The sequence below is a fragment of the Phoxinus phoxinus genome (genome assembly GCF_949152265.1).
Source record: "Phoxinus phoxinus genome assembly, chromosome: 6".
NCBI lineage: Eukaryota > Metazoa > Chordata > Actinopteri > Cypriniformes > Leuciscidae > Phoxinus > Phoxinus phoxinus.
Window position 1 is genome coordinate 13,668,057 of NC_136881.1, and position 26,968 is coordinate 13,695,024.

At 38.9% G+C, this 26,968-nt stretch overlaps 1 protein-coding gene across 2 annotated transcripts in view; it reads left to right on the forward strand.

Annotated features, from left to right (window-relative positions):
• The window catches only part of rnf38 (ring finger protein 38), a 34,718-nt gene that overhangs the window by 3,020 nt on the left and 4,730 nt on the right, over positions 1 to 26,968 (forward strand). For both annotated transcript variants that reach the window (XM_079615298.1, XM_079615299.1), the window contains exons 3-7: positions 12,802 to 12,863; positions 23,557 to 23,750; positions 24,435 to 24,690; positions 26,193 to 26,372; positions 26,546 to 26,713. In XM_079615298.1, the coding sequence (XP_079471424.1) occupies positions 12,802 to 12,863; positions 23,557 to 23,750; positions 24,435 to 24,690; positions 26,193 to 26,372; positions 26,546 to 26,713 (860 nt within the window). The remainder of the gene's footprint in view (positions 1 to 12,801; positions 12,864 to 23,556; positions 23,751 to 24,434; positions 24,691 to 26,192; positions 26,373 to 26,545; positions 26,714 to 26,968) is intronic.

The window sequence follows — 26,968 nt, forward strand, 5'->3', positions numbered from 1 at the left end:
GGGTGTTAATTTCGGATGCTGAAGACAGCGCTTAGGAGACGGTGAAGCCTTTCGCCTGTCTCCACTGAGAGAGAGAGAGAGCGCGCGCGCGACCGGGGCTCGCTCTCTCTCTCTGCTCGTTCTTCAGTTAAACATGCGCCCTGTCACACGCGCAGCAGTTCGTCTACATTCGGCTACTCACCGATCAGATAAGACTATGGCGGGACAAACATTTTATTAAAAACATTTTATTACATTACTATTTTGGTATGAACATTCACCCGCCAGTGTGGCGGATAGCCTTTTGAGATTTACTCGCCAAATGGAAAATCTACCCGCATTTGGCGCTTGGCGGGTGTTAATTTCGGACCCTGTGCACATCCATGCAACCTTGTATGACACCCACTCAACACTACCTCACAAAATTACTGGTATAATGTTTATCAGGGATTTAGCAAACCTTATAAATGTAATTTTATTTATTCATTATTATTTCCAATATTTGTGATAATCAACACTTACATTTTTTAATTAAATGTTTTTATAAAATAAAATAAAAAATACTAGCTACAAGTCAATGGGTTGAATATGAAATGGATCTCCTTTACTTTTGAATACTGTAAGGCAGGGCATTTCAGTCTTAAACTAGGTGTTTTGCCTCAGCTTCTTTTTTAAAAATGGAAAGTTGCATGCAGGCTTCATGTGAGCTCTGATCTCTTCATAAAAAGAGTTAAAGCTTTGTCAGCAAGTAGGCTAGCTATGTGAAGAACTCTGCAGACTTTGGGCTATTAAGGGTCACGATTGGGCGTCTTTCCTGAAGACAGACCAAATTGCACTCCTTATTTCCTCGTTAATGTTTGCACAAGTTCTGATGAGCCCCACACCGATCTAAGCATTCCTATTGACTCTTTGCACTTCATGGTCCATCTTAAGCGGCAGATTTGATACTCTGTCATACTAGGGCGTGCAAGCAGAAAGACATGCATTCATTCAATTACACAAGCTGTGACTATTCTTCTCTGTTTTAGATGCCTAATGTTGTTATTCACTGGTCCAAAATAGCACAGCGCCTTCCTCCACAGTATAGGACAATTGTTCCCTCCGACTTTAGGGTTTAAGTTAATAATTGACCTGATTGCCCCGTCTGTCCAACGGCATCACGGTGCTTTACGATTTCTGTATAGCCGAATGGAAATTCCAAAATATAAAGTGTTCAAGCCTCTGGCATCCTTATTTCCTGCTACATGATGGGCTTAATCTGCCACAGCACTTCCTTTTTGACATGGACAACAAGCTGGTGGGAGCAAATGCACATGTTAATGTAGCCAACGCTCATATACTTTTATGAGACAGGAGCTGGGCTTTGCCTTTGACATAAACATGTAAAAAAAGAAAAAAGAACTTATGGCCACTATGACCATGCATGCACGTGCGGAGGGGGTTGATTGTAGTATCTCAGGACAGGTGTTGCGCTTTAAGCTCAGGTGTGTTTGCCTACTGGCAGTTGCTTTTTGTGACTGAGCTGCGCTGCACACACACTTTACTAAAAAGCCCAGACTGGAAATACCTGTCTGATGAAGTGAGCGTCAAGCAACCTGCTTTGCCTGCCTGCTGCCGCCACTGCACCAACTAGTCTAGCACATGTGTCTAAGCTTTGTTTGGGGCCATTTGTCATTTAGCAAGACTTTGCTCTTTTTCGGTCCTATGATTTGTCCTCCTGATATTTAAATTCATCTCGGGGTGAGCATGTGATATTAACTGGATGGATAATCAGAGATACTTTACCTTACCTTAGTGTATATGTGATATTGACTAGTTGGATATACAGTAGCCGTGTGTGTGTGTGTGTGTGTGATATTGACTGAGATCAGATAGGCCGCTTTGATAATGAGAGAAGCTCGGCACACTGAAATCCCCTGAGTTCAACACCATCTGCTCTCAATACAGAAGCGCCCTCTCTCTCTTTGCCTCTCCCGCTCTCATTCCTCATCCCTTTATCTCTTTTGTCCACCCGATTCCCCCTTTCATTTTCTCACACTGACTTTCCCTGTCCATTTACCCTCCTGCATATTTCATCCTCTCATCGAACTCCTATTTGCCTGTAAATGCACATGTATGCATGGAAGGAGGATCCATGTTAGACCTCCTGAGGCTTTTTCTGCTGTAGGTGTTTGGTATTATCCTCAGCGCTGAGCGGAGAGGGAGAAAAAGGGCTATCAGGTCCCATAAAATCAATAGAGAAACGGATTTCTAGTGGGGTTGTGTGCTCGTGAGTGTCTGTGTTTGAGAATGCACTCGTGGGTGTGTACATGTGGACAGTTCAAGATCATTTGAAGGGTGTAGAATCCCCCCTGGGGCCGGTCCAGACCGAGCTCAGTTCTGCTTACTCCTAACATAAATTCAGAGAATGTGTTGGAGGTGATCAAACGGATTAAGGATCTAAGGGGCCATTTACATGACACCGTTTTCAAACGGAAATCTTTTTGCGTTTTGGCTGTTCATTTACACGACAATGGTGCTTTGAGGGGCCTGAAAACGCAAACTTTGGAAATTGAATTGTGAAAAAGGTGGCGTTATGCAAATATGCGCATGCTAGGCTTGCTGCGATAGTCTGTGTTCACTTGCTTTAGATTTTTAAATAAAAATCATTTAGTTCAGTTAGAGAATGATCAATGGAGCGTGAGCCGAACGAGTGTCGCTGCACAGATCAGCAGCAGGAGTCAGATTTCACCTCACTTCGCCCATTTTGTTTCACTCTTGACTGACAAGACGATGGCAGAAGATTTGGTTTCAAAGCGAAATATAAAAGCGCCTTTTTAAGCGAGTTTGTCATTGTACGGTTTTGTTGGGTTTTTCATTAAGAATAATAATGAACCCACCGTTCAAGCAATTGGCACATGCAAATTGGCGCTAATTCGAGCAGCCGTGCGCATTTTACTTTCGAATTGCCGATTTTAAAAAAAGAGGTCCCTCCCCCTAGTGATACTGTTAGGTGTTGTCACACATTTATTAACCGGTGGGAAAATTTCCTCCGTCACATCCCTGGCGCATGCTTATAACATGTTCAGTCTATAGGCGCGTGGTGTTTCTTTACGAAATAGCATCGCCAACTACTGGCCTGGCATGCATAGGCTAATACAGCGTTTTTTTTATCTTTTCGTGGATCCGTGTAAACGGGGATCATTTTGACAATGTCGTCTGTTTGAGAAAAAATGCAAAGGTAATTTTAGGATATCGTTGTTATGAAAACCCTAAAGCTGTTCTTTCTACCTCTTCCAATCAAAGATTAATGTTTCCTATTTTCAAATGTTGAGCGATGCCATAGAATCATCATTTTAGATTCCCCAAAATAGCCTTTTTAGTGAACAGATCTAAACAGATCTTAAAATAACCACTTTTTTTCTTAGTGTGAAATTGTGAGGGGAAAAAAAACCTAGCATAGCGATGTATGAAGCACACAGAAGTCAAATTAAGCAGCTTTCTGTTGTTGGTCAGCGTTGTGTATGAATTCACAGCTGTATTCATGTACAGCTTGAACATGATCAAAGTCTTTAGTAAATTATTCAAAAGGGTGGGAAAGTGTGATGTGACGTTTGAGTCATAACACAGCATTTGACTCAGTCTTTTCAAACAGGTAGGAAAATTAATCTGGCAAAAAAACATAATTGGTGAATTAGGGTGTTTTCAGTCCTTTCAGAGCTCTTTCAAAACGGGGACTAACTCAAAGTGAAACTGTGCTGCTCCACAGATTTAGTCTCCAAATGTCTATCACTTAACATATTTCAACCTCATATTTCAGTCTTCAAGGTGGTAGGCTATCGTTCTGGTTTTTAATGCAGATCCGAACGCAATTGATTAATTTATACATATGTGAACATGACAAACGTAAAAAGAAAATGCACCAGATTTTGAATCAAATGCTCCAAATTAACTACTGAAAGGTTGGGTAAGTTGTACTGACACAACCAGACAACAACAAACGTGTAGCCAATCAGCATTAGGTGGAGGAGGGAGATTTGAAGAAAGACTGTAGAAAGAGAACGCTGAGAGACATTACAAAAGAGAAAAGAACAGCACTGGAAAATGGGTTATGATCAGGAAAGAGCTTTAGTATCCGCATTAATATTAGAAAAGCTTTCCAGTGCTCTAGAGAGCTAAGTGGGAAGGCCTAAACTTATTTTATTTGCTGTCCTATTAGCTGTTTTTTATAACCGTTACTATTGGTCGTGAGAATCTGCCAGTAGGTCTGTGAAGTTGGATAGTGTCACAGGGTTTTAGAGCTAGACAATCTTATAGTGTCTCAACTCCTGCGAATTCAGAAGACGCACTTAAGATGGTCGTGCCTTGTTTATCAGGCTTCGTGACTCTCATTTATGGCTGACCAAGCTTGTATTATGAGGGCCCAGCTGGTCCCCAGAGCTAGTGTGTTGTTTTGTGAGTCCATTTTCGGTTTTAGTCTTGTGGTGTAGTACAACAACAGCTCTATTTTAGCGCACTCAGCTCTATGAGACACTTGGGCCCAAATCAGAACATTGCAGAACTCCACTTAACATGAAGACAACTGTTGCTGCGGGCTCAAAATCAAGCCGGTGTCCCTGAAGGACTCTTCAGTTTTCACCTTGAGTAGATCTGCGTCGCGCGCACACACATTTGCCAGGCGGGCTGTTCAGCAGGCAAGGTGCAGCGCGGGAGATGAGCGCTGGGCTTTGTAGTGTCAGTAAGCTGTTTTAATTGGACTACGCTCCTGATCATTATTTAAACCAGTAGTGCAGTTTGAGCATTAGCACAAGCCCTCATCCTTACCTCTCAATAAACCATTCAGAAAGCACGGCCGTTTCCTTTCAGCCCAGGAACAGAGGAACAGGGACGAGTGTTAAAAGGAAGGCTGGAGGTTTTCTCCTCTCCTCTACTGCACTGACCTGGCACCATCTTCAGAGAGAAGTGAGCGCGGACAAAAAAGCAGAACAGACGCTCAGAAGTGCTTACAGGTGCCAGGTGTGTTGAAAGAGAAAAGTATGAAGGTGGAACGAGGGAGAGGATGGGTTTGCGGTTGAAGTAAATTACATGATTGAATATTATAAGCTCCTTTTAGACTGTAATTTATGATATTAGCCTTTATGTCTGTGTGTGTCTCTCTCTCTCTCTCTCTCTCTCTCTCTCTCTCTCTCTCTCTCTCTCTCTCTCTCTCTCTCTCTCTCTCTCTCTCTCTCTCTCTCTCTCTCTCTCTCTCTCTCTATATATATATATATATATATATATATATATATATATATATATATATATATATATATATATATATATATATATATATATATATATATATATATAGTACACTGTCCTCACCACAGCAGTAAGAAGCTTGTTTCATCATTCCAGTAAAATAAGGGTGTGAATTCAGCTGGAATTTGGCTGGATTCATGTCGTACAGACAGCCAGCTATCAGAAAGCCAAGCATTTTTTATGTGAGATCATTCACTTATTTTTTTGGAGTCTAAACTCAACTAGATGTTATAAAACTGGTATTAAATAGTGATTGATCAATAGAGAGTTGCGTGAAAATGCATTAGTGTACCACCATGACAAGGATTATGAATATTGACATGTCGGGGACTATATTTTTTGAATTTTCCTAATAAAATAACATTTTAATAAAAATGTGTTAACTTGTGTGATAACTGTTTCATAGAAATCAAAGTAGGCTAATAAACCATTTTTGAGATAAGGTGAGAAAAAAGTAACACAAGATATTAAAGGTACAATATGTAAGAATTGTGTAATAAAATATTCAAAATCACTTGCACAGTGTGATATATTTCCTGCAGTTGTGTACTTACAATATCCCAAAAGTTCCCAAAGATTTTTTAATTAGAGAAATTCTAATTTTAAATAATTGGCCGTCCCGGAACCCCTGTTCACTTGTCGCCTGTCACCGACGTAATATCCACGTTATCCCTGGTTTCCGCTCAAGTACTGCCATATCCATGGCGACAGACATGGACAACTGCGTAGTGCGTAACGTCTAGCTGCACGCTGTTGTTGTTTCGTTTAAACATTATAGACCATGTCAAGCAGACTTTGGTAAAAAAGAACTAAAACGAGGATCAATACAAGCGTGGCGTTTTCGAGATGCCGAGAGCTCCAAGTCCGTGACAAACTTCGACTTGACAGAGCTCTAACATGTAAGTTACTTTATTAGACAGGTGAGCAAATGTACATAAAACTAATCAATGTTATATAGTTCAACATGATAGATTTTAAAATATTGGATAATTGGTTTAAGATTTGCTCCGTTACTTTAATGTTTTTACAGTTTTGCATATTATAGTCAAAGTAAAATGACATTTTTGTAGACAAAAAAAAATATATTGCGCGGTCTCTAGTATTAGTACTGTCTGTTCATGCAATCCATAGTGTCTCAGGCTTTGAGCTACAGATAGACAGGAGTTGTGTTTTTTCCTTCCCACATGTTGTCAGATGTATATGAATGATAGACAATGAATGACTGAATCTCATCCATGTATGTGGTGTTCAGGGCAGTAAAGCTCTCATACACACTCTTAGTGTGTTACTCTCTGAAAAACTTACACTCCATTTTCATAACGAAAGAGTCTGTTTGTGTTGGCTGCTTTTGTCCGTCTCCAGGCAACCTCTTAAACAGTTCCGTTTTGAGGACTCTACTCGCCACTTTGTATCTGGACGCGAGTATCGACCGGCAGGCCTGTCAGCAAACCTATAGTCCGTAATGCTAGAAATATGAATATTGACTTTACTTAATGATTCTGTTCACGATTCTTTTGATCAAATTGTTTCTGAATTTCTCTTGCTATTTTGAAATAAGAATGAACTATGCATAAGCTCCCACTCTAATCCACCAAGATGATTTCTGAACATTAACTGTAGAAATGGGTCATTAAGTCATCATAGCCGCGTTTCCATTACAGATTTGCGCACAACTTTTGCGATTTTTGTTGTTTTTCTAAATGTCGATACAGAACTATTGCGAAATGACGGCGTTTCCATTAACCGATGTTAGGCGTCTAAACCGTAATTTTTTCCTCTCGCGATAAGTCATTTAAAAAATCATGGCAACGGACGTTGGTGTGTTTATATATCACAGCCACCACACTAGACATTATTATTATTATTAACGGAAGGAGACGTCTAGGCGTGTTATTCAAGCATTAATGGCAAGGAAAGACCCTTTGAGGTTTAGAATCCAATATTCCTGTAATTCTTTTGTCTTATGATTTTAATAAACAACTCTCGTATTCTGTCTGAACACACCGCGCCTCCTAAGTCAGGTGACTGTAAATGTGCAAAAACTGTTTCCATTGCAGTTTTGCGAAATATCTCTTTTTCGAATTGCCTGAAAAACCACATCATGCGAGCAGAACTTTTTTACGATAAATGGGAGTTTTTGCAAAATTGATGTGTTTCGATTGAGCGTATTTTCAATTTGCGCAATTTGAAGGGTAATGGAAACACGGCTATTGTCTCAACATGAGCATTTTAACATCAAGGCACATTTAGCAACTATTATTGAGCAAGTTCAGCATGATTTACAGCAGTATGCTCTCATTCATAATAGACTAATTTTCATATAGAAGATGTTAAAGGTACAGTAGCAACAATGGCTTGTTTAATTCAAGAGTTAGAGAGTGGGTTAAAATGGTCACAAACCTTTTTCTGGACTGCCAACATTTTTCTGGAAATTTTTATTTTTTTACATTGACTTAAAGTGGACTATTAAAAAAATATTGTCACTTACAAAAGTGGGCTGAATTCTGAATTTTCTTTTTGGAAGAATATTCACCAAAAAAAGTAAACATCTGCTTGATTTGAATCATGAGTCAAATTCAGCGTGGTCATAAACTTGATCAGACTGGACTTAACTGAAGTTTGTTAATGATCAACCAAATTTTCCTCTTATGTGACATATTCTTGTTCATTAACTGCAGTTTATACATGCATACATACGTGTACCCAATTTACTTTACTTTTCTTTGCATGGTTTCTGTGTCGATTGTCTGTAAATAGTCAATCCAGACTCTTGATCCATTGTCATTACTGAATGGGTGCAAATCAGGACTTGACTCCATGTTCGACATGCCCAGTGTTGTGCCCAAACAGAATCCACTCTGGAACAAACTGCATTGTGGGACACCATACCAGTGTCTGTCTTTATAGGAGCTCCATCCTGCTCGGGTCTTTGTGTTTGTTGGAGACCAAAGCATAAGTGTGGCTTCCCTCAAACCGCATTGACCTCTCCGTCTATGTGTAAATCTCACATCTGACGTCAGTCTTCACCAAGACTCCACTTTAGTCCCAGCCCAGGCTCGGCGTCACTCTGTAGAGCCTATTACTGTAAATGGGATTTGAGCCGGCCAAAGAGTTAAATTTGCTAGATGCTATCTCTTCCCAGGTTAACCGAGAGGCTCGGTGCAGGGGAACAGATTGGGGCTTATAATACCAGTTTTGTCACTGTTGGGCAAGCTTGAGCCATCTCTATGCACGTCTGAAGAAGAGAAAGACTGGGAAAAGACAGACCAAAGCGAAGCGTGTTTGAGTGGGCTGTGGAAGATTTGTTGAGAGAGGTAGACTACATGTTAAGAGAGAGTGAGAGAAAGAGAGGGAGTGGATGTGTGCGTCTTTCTGGCGTCCCTTTCTTTGTGTGTTGGAGAACTGAGAGGGGTGAGAGGGAAAGCTGAACCAAGCTGAGAAACATTAGCCAAATCTTTCTCTCGCGCGCTCTCGCTCTGTTGGCATAACTTTTCCAACCCTGACCTTCCTTCCTCCTTTTTTTTTTTCTTCTTTTGGCTGTTGGGTTTTAAAAGACAAACTGTAGCTCTACATCTGTCCCTTTCCTCCCAATAATAATAAAACCATAATAATGAGAAGAATAATTAAATAATAATAATAATTAAACATCATTTCAAATTATTTAATCTTAATTAAAAAATAATTAAAGAATATGAAAACATTTGTTTCTTGAAATAAAGCTGAAATAAAATAAAACGTTGACTTCCATGAAATTTTTCTTCTCCATACCTTGGAAGTCCGCCTTTAACGGTTTTGTTACCCAAATTCTTCAAAATATCGTATTTTGTGTTCAGCAGAAGAAAGAAATTCATACAGGTTTTTAACAACTTGAGGGTTTTTAAATGAATAAACTAAAATATATATTTTTTATTAAACCTAAATGGAAATCTAATATTTAAAAAAAAGAACTAGGCTATATTTAAACTAGTATACATATTACTAAAATAACAATGTTATTTACACCAGTGCAATTTAAAAATGTTTAATTGATCACAGAAATTATAAGTAATGAGGCAACATTAGTGCTGTCTCTCTCTCTTGCTTTTATTTTCCTTGGTCTGTTTGTGCTTCTTTTTAAATTTCTTATGCAAAGTGCTTCAGCAGAGGAACTTCATGAATATCAATGTTTTCTGGAGAGTAATGTCATTGCTCCATAGTGTAGAGGTGGAGATATGCCTGTTTTTGTAGTGTTTTGGGGGCGAGAGAGGAGCAAGGAATCGTGTGACAGTAGAAGCCAACTATGGATAGATGGGCTCAGGAGGGAAAGGGGGAGCAGGAATGGACAGATAAAGCTGATGCACTCTGAAGCTCAGAGAAAAATCGATAGTAGTCAAGAGGGGGAAGCCTCAGTCCCCTGTATCTCTCTCTCTCTCTCTCTCTCTCTCTTTCTCTCCCTCTTCATTTTCCCTGGATCTCTTTCCTTCCCATAACATTACTCAGGACACCTCTTGTGTGCCCCTTCCCCCACAATGACACCAGGATCTCCTCTCGAAATGAGGTCCAGAATGAACGATCTGTGTGCACCAGATGCAGGTAAAAATTGGCTTTGACAAATAAATAAACCATGTTGCAATTGCATCAAGTTACTGGCCATCTGCTGATTAACTTGAAGTGCATGATCATCTGAGCTTCGCAGATGACAGTGACTGCACAATCCAAACTGAGACCATCAAAATAAAGACGACGTTTGTCATGGCTTCAGTGGTAAATTTAACCTCATCTATAGCATGCATTGTAACTGTCTTATTTAAAACAAAACAAAAAAACAGAACTGTAAACTGTATTTTAATGTAATTTTTAAAAATGTGATCTAATTACATCAAAGACTTTTACATAGTTACAAAACGACTTTACTTCTGCTATTCTTTTGAACGTTTTATACATTGATAATAATAATAAGAAATGTTTCTTGAGCACCAAATCAGCAATATATTTATGTAAATATGTAATAATTTTATTAAATTATAATTTAGTATTCACTTTATGGCTCACCAGTCACCACCAACTACCTCATAGTTACATATCATGATTCAAGTGCATCAGAATAATGATTGCGAATAAATTTGGGCCAAATGCACGATAGAGACTGTGATTGTATTGGTACAGTGCTGCATTATTGCGTATTAGTCAGAGGTGTGTGATGTTTGTTGCTCCCTCTATTGATATGTCCTTTTTAAAAATGAATAATTGACTCTCCCAGTCTGTGTCCCTCTGTCTTCTGCAGTGTCTTGCTTGCAGTTCAATTCAAATTGTATTCTTGTTCTTTCCCTCTGTGGGCCTCTTTCTCTTCCTCTTTCCCTCCTTCCCCCTTCTTGCCTTTCCCTTCATTATCGCAAAAGTGGGTGTACTGGTCATTTGGTGCCTTGTACATCATGTACCCCTTGTATCCTTCACAAAATGTCATCGATGAGTTTGTCCTGTTACTGTGGACTGAAAATGCATCAATGTTGCTACAGTTGAGCAGAACAACCACAGGAAATGTTACACGCATACAGTGCAGTCAGACTTCAGAAGCAAGTTATGAATGATTCTGACTGAAACGGTCTTTATCTGTCCAGTTTTATTTAGCGACCTTTTGTATTCGGGCTTAATTTTGACTGGCCAGCACAAAATATTGAGATTTTGTTTTAGCTATGTGTCTGCAAAGAAAATAAAATCATTAGATGTTTATATGATAAATAAATTATTTATTTATTTGCCGAAATTTTCACACAAAAATTAAACGAGCTGGAGCAGTGAGATGCGGTGCTACAAACTTTGTAAATGCTGCACAGTTTATAAATAAACACACTTTTATGTTGTTTTTTTATATTTAGTTGCCCATGGCAACGGCTGGCATGACTACAGAGGGCTTTAAATATTGAGAACTGAAATCATCATTACTCCGCAAGAAATTTGTTAGTCACTCTGTCAGATATTTTATTATGTTTCTGTCAGCATGAAAATGCACCTTTTTAGTGGAAAGACATCTCTAGTTGATGAGACTTGTCTGTCTGGTAGACTAATGATGGTTTAATTAGTAACATTCAGGCACACAACAGGTCATGTTCACACTGAGGCTAAATATGAGTCTCACTCCTCTTCTGAGTGCTGGTGTTTTTTTTTTTTTACTACACCAAGTTAGATTATGGCAGTGACGACCAGATTTACGTTATATCCTTTGCATTTTTTTCAAAACACACCTACTTTCCTTGTTTAAGAATGTTTTTATAATATTTATATGTATATATATAATATATATATATTTTTTATGTTTTAATATTATTTATGATAAATTATGATTAGCTTTGTATTTAATTATTTAGATGTTGAATCTTACAAATAAGCAGCCATGATTTAATGGGGATTGATTTTAGAGTGAACTTTTAAGCTTGCCTCCAGTTGCTTTGAGACTTGTATCACACTAAAGTGTGCACCATGCTGTCAGGACACTAAAACCCTTTCAGTAGTTAATTCATTCCTTTTAATGCACCACTGCTAAAAATATTCAAAATTTAAACTTAAACTAGATGGTCTCACTTTGGATGGATTCATTGGTTGTTTGAGATGGTTGTCTAGTAGTTGGTAGTGCATGAAATGCCGTCAATATCCTCCTCATACCCAGGTATATCTCTCTCGCTCCCTCTCTCTCCCTGTTATCTCGGTGTCGTCAGTCACTCCTTGCTTCACTCACTCGCTCTGTCATTGAGAGAAAAGAGACTAAAAAAACTTATGGTGACAGAAAAAAAATAGAAGCATGAGTTCAAATAAAAAGCTTTTTTGTGGGCACTTCACACACTCCTCGCTCATACACACAAGCGTCCTTGTCCTTGGAGAGAGGTTTTTTTATTTTATGGATTGTTCAAGGGTAATCCTGTGCTCGTCTGATGAAACGTTCACAGAGACACTGGAAACACGCAAACAAATACAGACGGGCATTTTTTTTGTTGGAAACTCGAAAACAAAGACCCAAAGAAAACAAAAGGCTTTGGATGTATTGTCATGAAAGCACCATACTATAATCTAGGATTAATGCATTTATTCTCTCTCTCTCTCTCCTCTCATTCCATCACAACAATAACATGTAGTCGTCGTCATCATCAATGGACGAACTTTTACTGTCAAAACCTCTAGAGCACCTTTATCGTTTAATTAGCAAGACTGACCCAAGTAAATACGGTTTATCCTTTACAAACAACAGTTGTATTACAGGAGCTTATACTGCAGCATTAAACGGTATAGAGATCATTTGGGTTGTGTGAATGTGAATGTGATTGTGATTGTGATTACGTTTATTGTAATAACACACCAGGCAAGATTAAAGTATTGCCCAGATGTCTCAACATGCTGCTGATATCCTGTAAAGCTGCTGGATCAAGAGTCTGTTTTTGGGCCCGTTGAAACTGTTGACTGCCAAACATTGCATACAAGCTGTAAATAATTATGCCGCATCACATGGTTATAGTGTTTTTGCTGCTTCAATACACTTTGCTGTTGAGTTAACTGTTCTTGTGCTGTCTCCAGGTGCAATGGGAGGAGTATACCACTATCATTCAGAGCATGCATGTGCAGACGCCACCGACAAGGTAAGACATCACTACTACTTTGTGGTTACTAACGTAGACTAACAATCAGCCAAATTCTTCATGTTTAACATTGACTTTTGCAGAGCATTTAGCAGTACTACTCAATGTGCTACAAATGAAATGCCCATGCCTGCAATGTCTTGGCTTGTCAATTTTAATGACAGTTTTTGTGTTTGTCAGTATGTGGTTTTGTGAAACTGTAAAACATTGTTTATATAAGCAATTTTATCAATGTTAAAAAATACTTTCTCCTACCCTGACTAATGTGCAGAAAGAGACAAAAACAAGTTGTGAAAACCAGGTATAGTCTAATTCTTGAACTAGTGACTCTTGTGAGTCAGTTCTTTTAGTGATTCAAACATGTACTCATGTACTTTAGGCTCATGAGATTTTAAATCGGCGTAGTTCCTTTCTGGTAACTGTTAATATGACACTGCATTTAAACATTTGCCAAATAAAATGTTATAAAAAAATTATGAAATGTTTGTTTAGAATTGTTTTATTAAATAATAATATACTTAATAATGTCAGTTATTGGATTGCATTCATTTCTACATATAACGTTCAAAAATTATTTTCTTAAATTATTACTTTTATTCAGCATGAAGGTATTAAATTGAATACTACAAAAGTGGCAGTTAATAAAGTTACAAAAGGTTGTAAATGCTGTTCGGGTAAAACAATTATCACTGTTTCTACAAATATTAAGCAGCACATTTGTTTTCAGCATTGGAGAATAAATGTTTCTAGAACACCGAGTCAGCATATTAGAATGATTTTGAAGGGTCATGTGACACCGAAGACTGAAGTAATGAAATGTTAGCCTGTCCATCACAGGAGTAAATTGCATTTTAGAATATTTGTGCTGTATTTTTGATCAAAATAAATGCCGTTTGTGAAACTTCTTTCATAACATTTAGAAATACCCTACCTTACTGACCCTAAACTGTTGAAAAGTAGTGTACTAAAAATAATTATTGATATAATATGAACAATGAACAATTTTATACAGTTAAAAAAAAAAAAAAAAAGAACAGAACATTGTTTTGATGGCACAGAACCACTTTTTTAATCTCTGCATTTTAAGTGATTATGAGAGAGAATATTTTATATTACACAATTCAGCTGTACGTGTCCAAATACTTTTTGGGGTCACTGTATGTGGCTTATTTTGTACAAAGACTGTTGCTGGTTTTTCATCGTCAGAAACTATTTGAATCATTCATTCAATGAACTGTTCTGGTACATGTTGGGAAATGTGATGTTCTGTCAGTGCTGGCCTTTTAAAATCGAGAGGGAGGGTAGATGGTGCTAAAAACAAAAGGCAGTTCCTGCCCAGTTTTACTCCACGGTGTTTACAGTCAAAGGGAGGAGGAGGAGGGCTAGCTGACTGAAGCTCTGTGATTGGCCACAACGGCCTCTGGGGGCGGACCTGGCCCTGTGAGGGAGGGAAAGGGGGAGGGGGTGGAATGCGAGCGGGCGGCGGGAGAGGAAGAAGGGATGATGTGAGAGAGAGAGAGAGGAAGAGGAAAGCATGGAAAGGGGGAGCGGGGGCACTAATGATTTCACCTCCAGCTGTGGGACACTGAGAGGGGAACAGTGGCTTAGAAATGGATGGCTGTCGAAATGAAGGGAGTGGAAAAAGACCGATGGGGCTGTGTTGGTGCGAGCGAGAGACTGAGTTATGGCCGAATGAAACTAAGGGAATGTAGTCTGTATTTCTGAGAGGATTTTGCCCCATAAAAAAAAAAAAAACTTGAATGCTTTTGCTTAGTGGCAGAAAAGAAACCAGGCCAACAACCCTTACTGTTTCCTGTTTTTGACAAATGTGTGAGAGGGAGACATAGCGCACACGCACAGAACAGAAGAGTGTTTGGGCCCGTGGGTAACTGCATCTCATCCTGTGTGTGCTGACTGTTCAGAACTAAACAAAGCATATTTTGGGGTGTGTGGAGCCGTTTTGAAAGCTTTGTGCTCGCTGCTGGCCGTCTATATGAACAGCAGAACGGGACGTGTTGGCTCTTGGGAGGTCCTGAATATAGAGTGCTGAAACTGAGACGTGTGTGAGAGTGTGTGTGTCCATTCCTAGGCCTCCGCACAGGCAGAAACAAGCTCGCTATGGTGTAGAATGTAGAGGCGGCCTCAAATGGGTTTGCCTGTCAGAGGGAGGAAAAGAGGGAGGAGAAATGAAAGGCTGGAAAATAATGAGACGGAGGAGGAGATGAGGGGGACCCGCTTATTCGGAGCACTTTCATAAAGTCCCAGCGTTTGAAGAGCAGTCACCCAGCGCAAGGACTCTATAGACTCAGCCTATTAAATATTAAAGTATTACACTGAAACAGAAGCGCATTGTGGATTCTCACATCAAAGCAGTGTTTCGGTTAGGCATGTGAGAATGTGGAATCTCCTGCTGATTGTTGTTTCGGGAGGTTGGAAAATACGGCGTCTCGTGATGTCAGTGCCTAGCAAAGTAGTGCAGTTGAGGATTTTCATCTTTCCCCTCCAGATGCATTTGTTATTTGAGAGCATATAAATGTTCAATCTACGCTCTAAAAAATGCCTGGTTGTTTCAACCCATGTTTGGATCAAATATGCACAAACCCAACCATTGGTTTAATTTTTTTAACCGAATTGTTGGGTTTGTCCATGTTTGACCCAAACATGGGTTGAAACAACTCAGCATTTTTTTCTAGTATTGTTAATGGGTAGGGATTGGTCACACTGGCACAGTGACAGCTGACTATTAACCTTAATAAAAACAACAACAATAATAACAATTTCATAATTTTTTTAATATCATTTATTAATTTAGTTTAGTCAGCTGTCCATTGGGACCCATCCCTACCCAATTGCGAACATGTGCATGTTCATATTTTTACCGGACGGTATATCTGACATTATTTTATCAAACCATGGAATTTTTTTAATGGTTATAAGGTTTTTTTATCGTAAGGGAAATGCTGGTACAGGTATATGTACGAAAGCAAATCTTTAAGCAATGGAATTTGTATTGTAGCAGTTTTATGACTAAAAACATTGCATTCAGATGGATTTCGTGTGGTGGTTAAAGATCTGAGCTGGTAAAAGAGAAGTTTCGCACAAGACCAATCCCTAAAAAAACCCCATTGTGCCCTTCTGCAAGGCATTTAACCCCAGATTTCTAAGTGTACCGTTTGGGTAAAATCTCTAGGGACACATCAGTACCTTAAGACTGAGAAGTACCAACTTGTGAAGGGACCCTTCACGTAAATTAATTAACTTATTACTATTTTGTGTATTTTAAGAAACCACTACAGAAAGAACTAATTTGTTCCCAAGTAGTGGAAAAATGCATAATTCACTTGATTTGCACTAGTTGGTGATCTACTTGGATTATAGCAACTTAATGAAGTGTGACACTTAAGCCCAAAGTATATGTCTGCCATCCGCGTCCAGTCCATGCATGCAGTCTAGTCTGTGTGATGTAATTTTCGTCACCAGGAGGGTCCGCAGACTTCTGCACACCCTGTCTGCACGCTGCCAAATTTGTGACCGCGCGGTAGGTGCGTGTACAACAGTGCATGCGCAAGTGAAAATAAAAGTTAAGTATACCCAGGCCTTTAGTTGATGCCATAGTTAATGTTGTCATTCGAGAGAGAGAGAGCTCCCTATACTCTGCAACACACAGTGTTAGCTTGCTTTATTCGTCATGATGACTTGTTCACATCAGTCCACAAAAAATGTATCCCCCATCATTTGGATTCTGTCCTCCAGAAGATTTCTTTGGAATTCTGGATGTAAATGTACAGCCCCTACAATGATAAAGGCTTGGCTTTTGAATATTATTTCAATCGCACTTCTTGGTAGCCTTCCTTAAGTATCCTGTCACAGATCATAATATTCCTGAGCCAAACCTTCTCCAGTAATTATTATTTTTTTAAATAAATTGAGTTATATAAAATATTTTGTTTAATGTTTTTAGTAGTAGTAGTAATAATAATTTAAAAAAATCATGAAATTAGAAAATGTCATAAATTTAATTTTGACAAAAATAATAATAAAAATACTTGGTCACAAAATATTGGGCCAAATTTGATCACTACAAAGTAGCACACTAAACTTGGGCTGCATCTGAAAGCTGAAAAATGCTGCCTTCGAAGGATTCTTTCCAAGTAAGCTTCACTTCCGGTCTCCTGATTATTATTATTTTATTTTTTTTGAAGGCAGCATATATATATGTATTATTAGCTGCCTTTGATATCCAATTCTGTGTAAGTTGAGCAAAAAAATAAAGATGGCGTCTGAAAGTTGCGGTACGTTTTTGACCAACGTTTTCCACTTTTGATGTTATTTCTAGCATGAAATTACTATCATAATAATTAAATATTTGCTTGGTTATCACCAAAGCTCGCTCTTTAAGCTAGATCATTAAACCGTTACTCTGCCATAGAAGCATGTCTAAAATCAGTTTTGTTAGGTAGTAGGTACCTTTAAATGCAAAATGCAAATGCTGCCTGCTAAGTCACTGCCTGATAAGGCAACAAGCCATCTGCCTAAGCTTTCGGACGCAGCCCTGGAGTTTTTTAACTTGGTGTTTCAAATCAGAAGTCAAATCATTATCTCCAAATCGTTCAGTGCTAGTATAAGCTATTGTGCAATCATATGTTCATTTTTAGTGGCGTAGTTGAGTTAGCTGGCTTGAATTAAGCAGTTTTTACATAAATGGTCCTTAAACACTGAATTGGTATCAGAACCAGAATCTGTAAATCCCTGACAATTCCCAGCCCTAGTTATCCACAGCAGTGCTGACTGCCCTCAGATCGCAGGGATATAGTGGCTGGGTGTTCAGCACTTTGCCAAGCTCCTTCACAATAGCAGCGGTTATTCCCTGTAGATAGTGCAGCCCCCCAGGCAGAGAGGGCTTGGTATTTGTTGAGCATGTGATGGCGGGTCCTGGAGCTGTAGTTTTTAAGCAGGATGTTGAGCTCTCTCATAATCATGTGGCACTAAGGACTATTTTATGCTCTGTGGTCTCACATTTTGACCTTATTCATTGTAGCAGAGTATGTTAAAAGTTTTTGCTAATCTTCTCTAACATGTTAAGTCCACACGCATGTACAGATTTTGTTCTCCAAACCCCTCACCCACCCGCCTCCCCCAAACACGGATGTACGGCCCCATTAATGTTTCATACTAATGGACCTGTCTGACTGGGTTTAGACGGATGTGTGCGTCTGTGTGTGTGTGTGTGTGTTTGAGTCGCGCATCTTGGTTGCTGTTTGGCTTTGTCCTGAAGTGCTCGTGTGATCCTGTGACTTTACCTGCATTTGTTTTTCAGTGAGCACCTTGTAATTTGCGTATATATTTATTTAGCTGTAACCAGCCTTTAGGGACATTTGACGAATGTCCTTATTTGGATTTTTTATATATATATATATATTAGGGCTGTCAAACGATTAAAATATTTAATCGCATTAATGTCATAGTTAACTCGTGATTAATCGCACATTTTTATCTATTCTAAATGTCTCTTGATTTCTTTTTGTCCCATTATTTTTTTTCTCATTTTAATGCTCTTATCAACATGGAAAAGTGGATCGGCTTGCTTTGTGCAAATGTTTTTTATTGAAAACAAGATTGGCATATATTGTTCAATTCCACACTGACATTCTCACTTGGAGCAAATAATCTCTCACACAATGTAACACTGTCCATCAATAAAAGGGTGACAGAAATACTGACGAGGTAACGTTACTGATAGTGACAAGTGTGCTGAGATCGCATCAGTGGTGTGTTTTTCAGACTGGACGTGCCGCGATGACAGCTCAGTTCGACAAAACACACAGATCACTTTGGTCTTGTCAACTAACCCATTTGGCAACTTTTTAAAAGTAAACTTTCCATTCAGAATCGTATTGGCATCCATTTCGGCGTCTCGCGCTCATCATTCATCCACTCAAAACGTAACGTTAAAGAGGGTCGCAGTCGCACAACGGACGAGAAGCGCAGCGCCGCGTATTTAAAATCCGAACACATTATTCTCTATGAGTGCACACACACCGGCTGTGCCATTCTGCGTTTTTATTGCTGGCCATAAACGGAGAAAGTGCGCGTCCGATGTGCTAGACGCGCTCAGTTGTCCTAGACGCGGCTCGGTGCTGCGCTTCTCGTCCACTCTTTGGCGGCTCGCAAGCCCAAAAGTGTGTGCGGCGTGTTGTTGTTTTGTTTTGTTTTGTTTCTGGTCTAGCTAGATCCGGTGTGGCGTTGTAGTTTTAATAACGTTACTAGTTGCTGCAAAAGCATGTGAAAAAAACAACAAAATTTGCTAGGCGTTAATCTCGCGATAAAAAAATTTACGCCGTTAACATGGGTTTGCGTTAACGCCGTTAATAACGCGTTTAACGGACAGCCCTAATATATATATATATATATAAAAAAATATAATATCTCTCTCACACACACTGTGTTACCGGTATCAACTTTACGTGGGTTGTGCCTCGGCACTCTTTTGAGGAGAATGTGCAGCTGTCAGTCACCAAACACACTTACAGATTCTTCTTTTTGGAAGTATGACCAACATAAGAATGTTCAGCCGGAAAATGTCATCTGAACAAGTAACATACTTTTCCCAAGTAACTAAGGGGAAAAAAGCATTGCAGTAAAACGCAATGATTAAATCAAACGCTCGCTTATATCACGTCAAACCGTTCAAAAAATATACTTTGTTCTCAAATTGTTAATATTAACAACATCAGCATTTCGTGACTACATTTAATGCCCTTTCAATATTATCCTTATTTTCACATGGGCCCGGTGGCGGTCTCTCTTTTTTTTTTTTTTCTGTAGCCAGTCCGAAGTCTTTTGCATTTTGCAACGGTTGAATCTGCAGTTGTCACTGGTGATTGTCGTTTGAACCTTTCTGGATCCTCCAAACTAATACGTTTAATCATCTCAAATGCTGTGAGAAAATGCTATAAAAACCACCTCCAACATCCTCACACGCAACTTAGCCTACAAGCCGAGACTCCTTTATGTGTACAGGTGTGACGTAATGACACAAAGACATGCTCGAATTTCCAGCGGAAATCCAGCAGTACCACTCACACCTCACACGCAACTTAGCCTACAAGCCGAGACTCCTTTTATGTCTACAGGTGTGACGTAATGACACAAAGCTGAAATCCAGCAGTACCACTGGAATTAAAAACATTATTACAAGCTTACCGTTTTGAATCGAGCTAAGGCAAGAAGATCGTTTTAAACACTGGCTGGTTATGTACTTAATTTATTTTGGATAATTTTGAACCCAAAAAAGTTACGTACTGCAGCTTTAAACGGTACAACTGTAGATATTTCTCATTTACATATCAATTTAATTTATGTATTTTAACATATGTTCCATATGTTAAAAGGTTCCCTGGTTTTTGTATCATTATACAATTAATAATATATAACATCTATATGTACATTTAATATTTAACATTTAAATTACTGGTTTAGGATATTTTGTGTATAATGTCCATACATGTGTGTGTGTGTGTGTCTGTGTGTGTGTGTGGACAGTTACTGTTTTCGGATGGTTGTGTTTAAATGTCCTGAGGCTGTGTTCCAGGCACTGTTCATAGTTCATCATTTTCAGTCGTGCACTTTCCCCCACCCTGCTGCCCCCTGAGGCATCACTCCTGTCCTCCTCCCATCCATCTATCCATCCACTCTCTCCCTCCAGCCCCAGTTTCTCATCCTTCCCTTCACCTTCCTCTCCCCTGCCCTCCTCTCATGAGACCGAGGACTCCGAGGAAGAAACTGTAGGACTGAGGGAAGACTAGTCAGAGCTCACTCTCTGGACTCCTTCCTTTGTTTATTTCACACTTTTGGAGTTCAGACAATGTATGAACTATGAAAAATAGTAACATGGTACAATATTGTTTTGTCAGAAGAGCCATTTTACATGTCCAAAATTCTCAAGTCCAAGAATCACACTTTCATAAAAGCAACTGCCAGCTGTGTAATTGTTTGCTAATGTTTCTTAGTCTTTTCAAGTGTAGTCAGACCACAGTGGAAAGATCCAGTGTGTTCATTATGAAGTTGTCAAACAGGCCGACAGTGTGACCATATGGCCGTCAGAACAGGAGAGGCATTTCAACATGCTTGTAGTTTTAATATCCAATTTTAGAACAAGGCTGTTAAAACTTCCATAGCTGTGCTGAAAATGACATCTTCATCTTTCCAAGACCCTGTTCTAGTAAATCACTCTGTATATAAAATGAATTTCCCATGAAGAATTCTTCCCATTGAAGAAAACAGTGGGATTGTTGTCTTGTTTTTTTGGTTTAATTGATTTGATCGTCCTGAGTGTAGTGTAGTACCTACCGAATCTAGTAATGTGGTGTGAATATATACATTTTTATGTTTGTTTTTCATTATTCAATGGTTATTAAGTTTTAGTAGATAATTTAAAATAAGCCAACAAAGTTAAAGTATAATTTGTGAGGGTAAATATCAACACCATTAAAACACCCAGACTCTCGTTTATCAGTAAATGATGAAACAAGTTCCATTTGATGTCTAATTTATTCATAAATCAAGCTCTGATTATTTCTTCTAAAACCTTGATTTATTCACTAGCGGTCAAAGGTTTGAGGTCTGAAAGATTTTAGAGGCTGCATTTATTTGATCAAAAATACAGTAAGAACAGTAATATTGAGATGTTTCTAATTTAATATATTTTAATAAGTCATTTATTCCTGTGATGACACAGCTGAATTTTCAGCATCATTACTCCAGTCTTCACATGATCCTTCAGTTCAGAAATCATTCTGATGATTTGTTGCTTAAGAAACATTTCTTAACAGCTGTGCTGCTTAATGTTTTGGTGGAAACTGATCCTTATTTTAAGGATTTATATATATATATATATATATATATATATATATATATATATATATATATATATATATATATATATATATATATATATATATATATACTTCAAAAGAACAGCATTTATTTAAAAAAAAAAAATTTTTTAAACAAATGTATTTGCTGTCACCTATGATTAATTTAATGCATCTTTGTTGAAAAACTGTTGCTGAACATGAAAGTAAAATAAAATAAAGATGGCGATATTTCATGCTTGTAATCGATGAGATGGTAATGGATGGGATGGAAAACAGTTGCAGAAGACCAAAAAAATGATCATGTGTATAATATTTTGTGTGTGAGTGTGCACACTGCATACTGTAGGTTGATGTCATTGTTTTGAATGAGATTTGGCAGTTGACTCGCGTTGCTTTGCAAGGTCTCACCTCTCTCACAGAGAGATGCAAAGAAGTGTCTGCTGGAAGTCTAAGCAGATCGAAGTGACATTTTAACCTCATGGAAAATGAGATGAGGGGGAATATATGGTGTATCTGTTTCAAGAGACATTCAAATAAACCTGACTCAAATCCATATGCAGATAAGTCTAGCCTGCTCCCCAGCTGTTTCCTGTTACTGATTTATCACACACACACACACACACACACACACACACACACACACACACACACACACAAGCCTTTCCCGGTGTCAACGGCTGCTCTCTGTATTTCCACACTTGGCTTAACCCTGTTTTGTGTGCTCACCTTACCACCCACAACGAGTCTCTGTGTACTGTCCGTTTGTTTGCGTGTACCATGTAGTTCTCGCCGAAGTTGCACTTGTGATCTTTTAAGACGTTCCTCTAGTTTGCAACCTGAAAGCCTTACAAAGATGTGTGTGGGTTTGTGTTTGAAAGTTTGTCTGAGTAACTTGTTAGTCACCCGAAAGTGCTTTAAAAAAAGTCAGTCGTCTTTTCTGATCTCGCCCCTTGTTAAACTATGACTCTTCCAAACTGAGTAGGCCCAGGTTTTGACAAGCTCATCAGGCCATAAAGTGTGTGTGTGTGTGTGTGTGTGTGTGTTAGTCATGAGTGAGCACGTGTGTTGACTTCCAGTAAAAGGCGAGTGTTAGATGAAGCTTATTGGATGTGTTCAGATATTCCTGCATGTTACACATACTGACTCATGTGTCGCTGCATGTTTCTCCATGTCTTCGAGGAAACGGCTGACTTGGAGATGAATGAGTTTGTGTAACACCGGCTGAGCAAGTGTGCGTGTTGAGCAACAAGCCATGGGTTTCCTCAAACTTTCGGGAAGTGACCTCACACTGCCTTAGGCAACAGAGGCAGTGATATCATTGACAAGAAAAGCCACTAATGCCGTCAGGCACAAAAGCTGCTTGTGCTCTCATTGGGCAAAACCAACTAGTATACAAAAAATGAGAATAGCTTCTCATATAGTGGGAAATTAATACATTTTTTAATAACCTGTGTGACTGATTGACTTCTGTGAAACACGAAAGGAAATATTTAGCAGAATGTTTAAGCTGTTTTCAAGGCTGTCAAGCTCAAAAAGCACCAGAAAGTAGTCGTCAACTTGTGTTTAAAGTCTTCTGATGTCAGATGATAGGTTTATGAGAAGAACAATCTGAAATGCACTGATAAACCACTAGCTTAGCTTTCAGAGCTCATTTGCGCTTCCACATTCAAACTTAACTTGGCATTTTAAACACGTTTTTGGGTGAACTGTTCCTTTAAGTGCATCAAAAAACTGTAGTACCAAGAGTAATGATGCAGTTTGATTGGTTTGTAATTGTAGATGAGGTAATGAGTGATTTACTGTGCTTTGTCCCTCAGACGGAGGATTCTCCTAGTCCGAAGAGACAGCGTCTTTCCCAGCAGTCTGTATTGGAGTTTTCCTCGGCCCCTCCTTCCACACCCTCACCACCAATCAGACCATGGGAGCTTCCGCCCAGTCGCAGGCCACACCCCTATCCCCACCCACACTACCACCCCGAGCGCTGCCACACACCTGCACGGCACAGACGCAGGTATGCTGTGTTAGTTGACTGCTAGTACTAATTGCTGCCAGCTCATGCTGTGCTGTGACATTTGTCTAGTTTGTCTGTATAATGCATCGTTTCAAAGCAGTTTTAAAATGAATTACTGTATTTTGAATTATATCAATTACTGTGCTGGAAAATTACTAATTATGGGGGGAAAGCCCATAATTCTTGTCTTGTCTTTAGTTCTTTAGTCCCTCAGTGAGCAATATAAATACTAGAGCTCATTATTAGAACTGAATAATATAATAATTATTTATTTAGTGAATGTCAAAGAAGGCTATTTAGTTATTAAATGCATAAAACATTAAATACAGCCAATGAATATATTATATTAAATACTATATCTACTGGATGTATTGAATGTTTGTTTACGTTTAATAAAAACTATCAATACAAAAATAACCTTCTTTAACATTCACTAAATGTAAAAAAAAAAAAAAAAAGATATATATATGTGATATGAATCTCAATGAAGGCTGTTGTTTTAAAACACAATTTTTATGTAAATAAACATTTAGTGCAGCCAATTGATATAGGCCTATTATTATATAGACATATTACATTTAGTGAATGTTTATGATTTTTATTTTTATTATTTACAAAATTGCAGGCCTTTTATATAAGCAATTAGTGCAGACATTATAAATAAATGTGACTCTTTCTGTGCAGTCCTCCAGTGCGGCGTCAGCGTGGCCGACGAGAGCGTCTGTCACGGCACCATCCCCCTCATGGTTCCCCGGGTGGGGGGCAGGATGAAAACTACCGCCACCCTCCTCACCATCATTCTCTTCATCCCTACGGCCAGCCACCATCCCACCCTCCACCCGGCCTTGATGAGCCCCGGGCCTTTCACCCACCCACGCTCTCGCCACGGTTATTGCACCCGCCGCAGCAGGGCGCCATGGTGATGGACCTTCATGAGCAGGTTAGAGGGTTGGGGCGGGAGCTCAGTGTTTCAGTGAGATCATAACAGGGCTTAGAGGTGCCCTAACGTGGTTTCTAACTGAGAATATTAAGCAGACTATGATGTCCTATATCCAGTGTTGGGGAAAGTTACTTTGAAAAGTAATGCATTACAATATTGCGTTACTCCCTTAAAAAGTAACTAATTGCACTACTTGGTTACTTTTTTAGAAAAGTAATGCTTTACGTTACCTTTTTTTTTTTTTTGGCTGGGCTTGTTGTTTTTTTTATAACAAAAGTAATATTTTAGGGAAAATGTAAAGACCCTTTCACACCAAAATTTAAATAAGCCTCAGGCTGAAGGAAATGCAAATTCACACGTGTACAGTAGAGGGCGCAGCTCAAGCAAACCTTTCAGCTGTGCTGCCATTCTGGAGAATGGAAGAATAGGATGCAGGAGAAAAAAGAAAAACACTTACTTTACCAATAAAAACAAAAACATCTAGTCATTTTTGCTTATGGTTTAACTGAATCATCGAAGGTCAGTAGCAAGTACATTGGTCAAAGTGAGATTAAATGCGTTAAAAATAATGTATGTTTTATTTAACATATGTAGTAATTGGAGGTTTGCATAGTATTCTGATCCTGCATTTCACTGATTTCATTCTTTTTGAGGAATATTGAATCTTTTTTGCGTGCAAGTGAGATGAGTAAATGCACGCTCAATTTGAGTCTAGAACTACAATAACCATCATGTTTACACAGCGCCTCTGCACTTCGGTTTGTCTTAACATGGGGACAAGAGAGCTGTCAGTCAATAAATGGGAAAACTTGCGTTACTTATTTGAAAAAGTAAAGTAACTCTTAAAAGTAACTTTACAAGTTACTTGAAAAAGTAATCTGATTGCGTAACTCAAGTTACTTGTAATGAGTTACCCCCAACACTGCCTATATCATAACTTTTTTGTGTGTGCGTGAGACGCGTACCCCCCAAATCTCTAGTGGAAATGTGTGTTGTTTTTTTCAAATCTCACGTCTGACGCACTTGTCTCAGTTTCCAGGTCCAAACGATGTCAGATGTCAAAAGCAAACAACAAACAACAAACGGTGCTAATAAACACTCCCGCTATGCTGTAGAACTACCGAAAAATTATGGTCATAACCTTTATCTCCATACCGAAATCTCAGATGTCCAGACAGTGATTAATCTTCTATGAATCGTTAAAATATTGGCGGCTGGGTCACCGTGAGCCCAGAGACTGTAGTGTACACTGAGTTTTTAAAAGCTTAGCTTGAATGTATATGAAATGAATAAACAGCTGTTAAGATTCTCAATTGAAACAAGTAGTGGCTTGGACCCGAATTAACAAGCAGGTACTGATATCATTTAGCATTATCATTATTGAAGTGGCCGTTTTTATGATGGTTGATTTATAATTCAAACTTATTTGGGACGTTTAACAAAAGTAAAGACTCTTTGTGTGTATATATATTTATTTGTATTGTTTTTGCATGCGTTTTTAGCTCCCTCAGGGTACGGTGCCGGTATCATATACAGTTTCTCCAGTGCCGCCCCATGGTCTACCCGCTCCCCTCTGCACAGGACAGCATCTCCCAGCATGCTCTTCTCAGCAGCAGGTGCCTGCTTGTTCTGTGGTCTTCAGCGGACAGCAACACTATCCAATCTGTAGCGTACCACCTCCAGTAAGTACATATCAGGGTGTGTAAAGACACAGCATTCATTTTTTTAAGCTTATTTGATTTGTTTGGATATGCTGCCTCCCAGTGGTAGGAAGTTGGTACATGCCTATTTTAATCTCTGAGGGTGCAATCTCCATTTGAAATGGTCTGAAATTATTTGTCTGTTTGATCTGCAGATGTTGCCGGCGTGTTCGGTGCAGCATTTGCCAGTGCCGTATGCATTTCCTTCTCTTCTCTCCAGCGATCCACCCTTCCTGCTTCATCCTCCGCATCTGTCACATCATCCGGGCCACCTCCCCACTCCTGGACAGTTCTTACCCTTCCAGACACAACAGTCTCGATCTGTGAGTACACGATCGCAATGCCCACACAATGTTTATATTTATGTTTTTATGAATTTAAGCTACCATTCAGAATTGTGGGATTTGTGCATCTTTTCTTTTGTTTTTGAAAAAATTCTCATGCTCACCAAGGCTACATTTACTTGATCAATTGCAGTAATATTGTGAAATATTATTACAACCTTAAATAGCTGCGTATCTATTAGAATCTATTAAAATGTATTTTATTCCTATGACAAAGCTGAATTTTTCAGCATC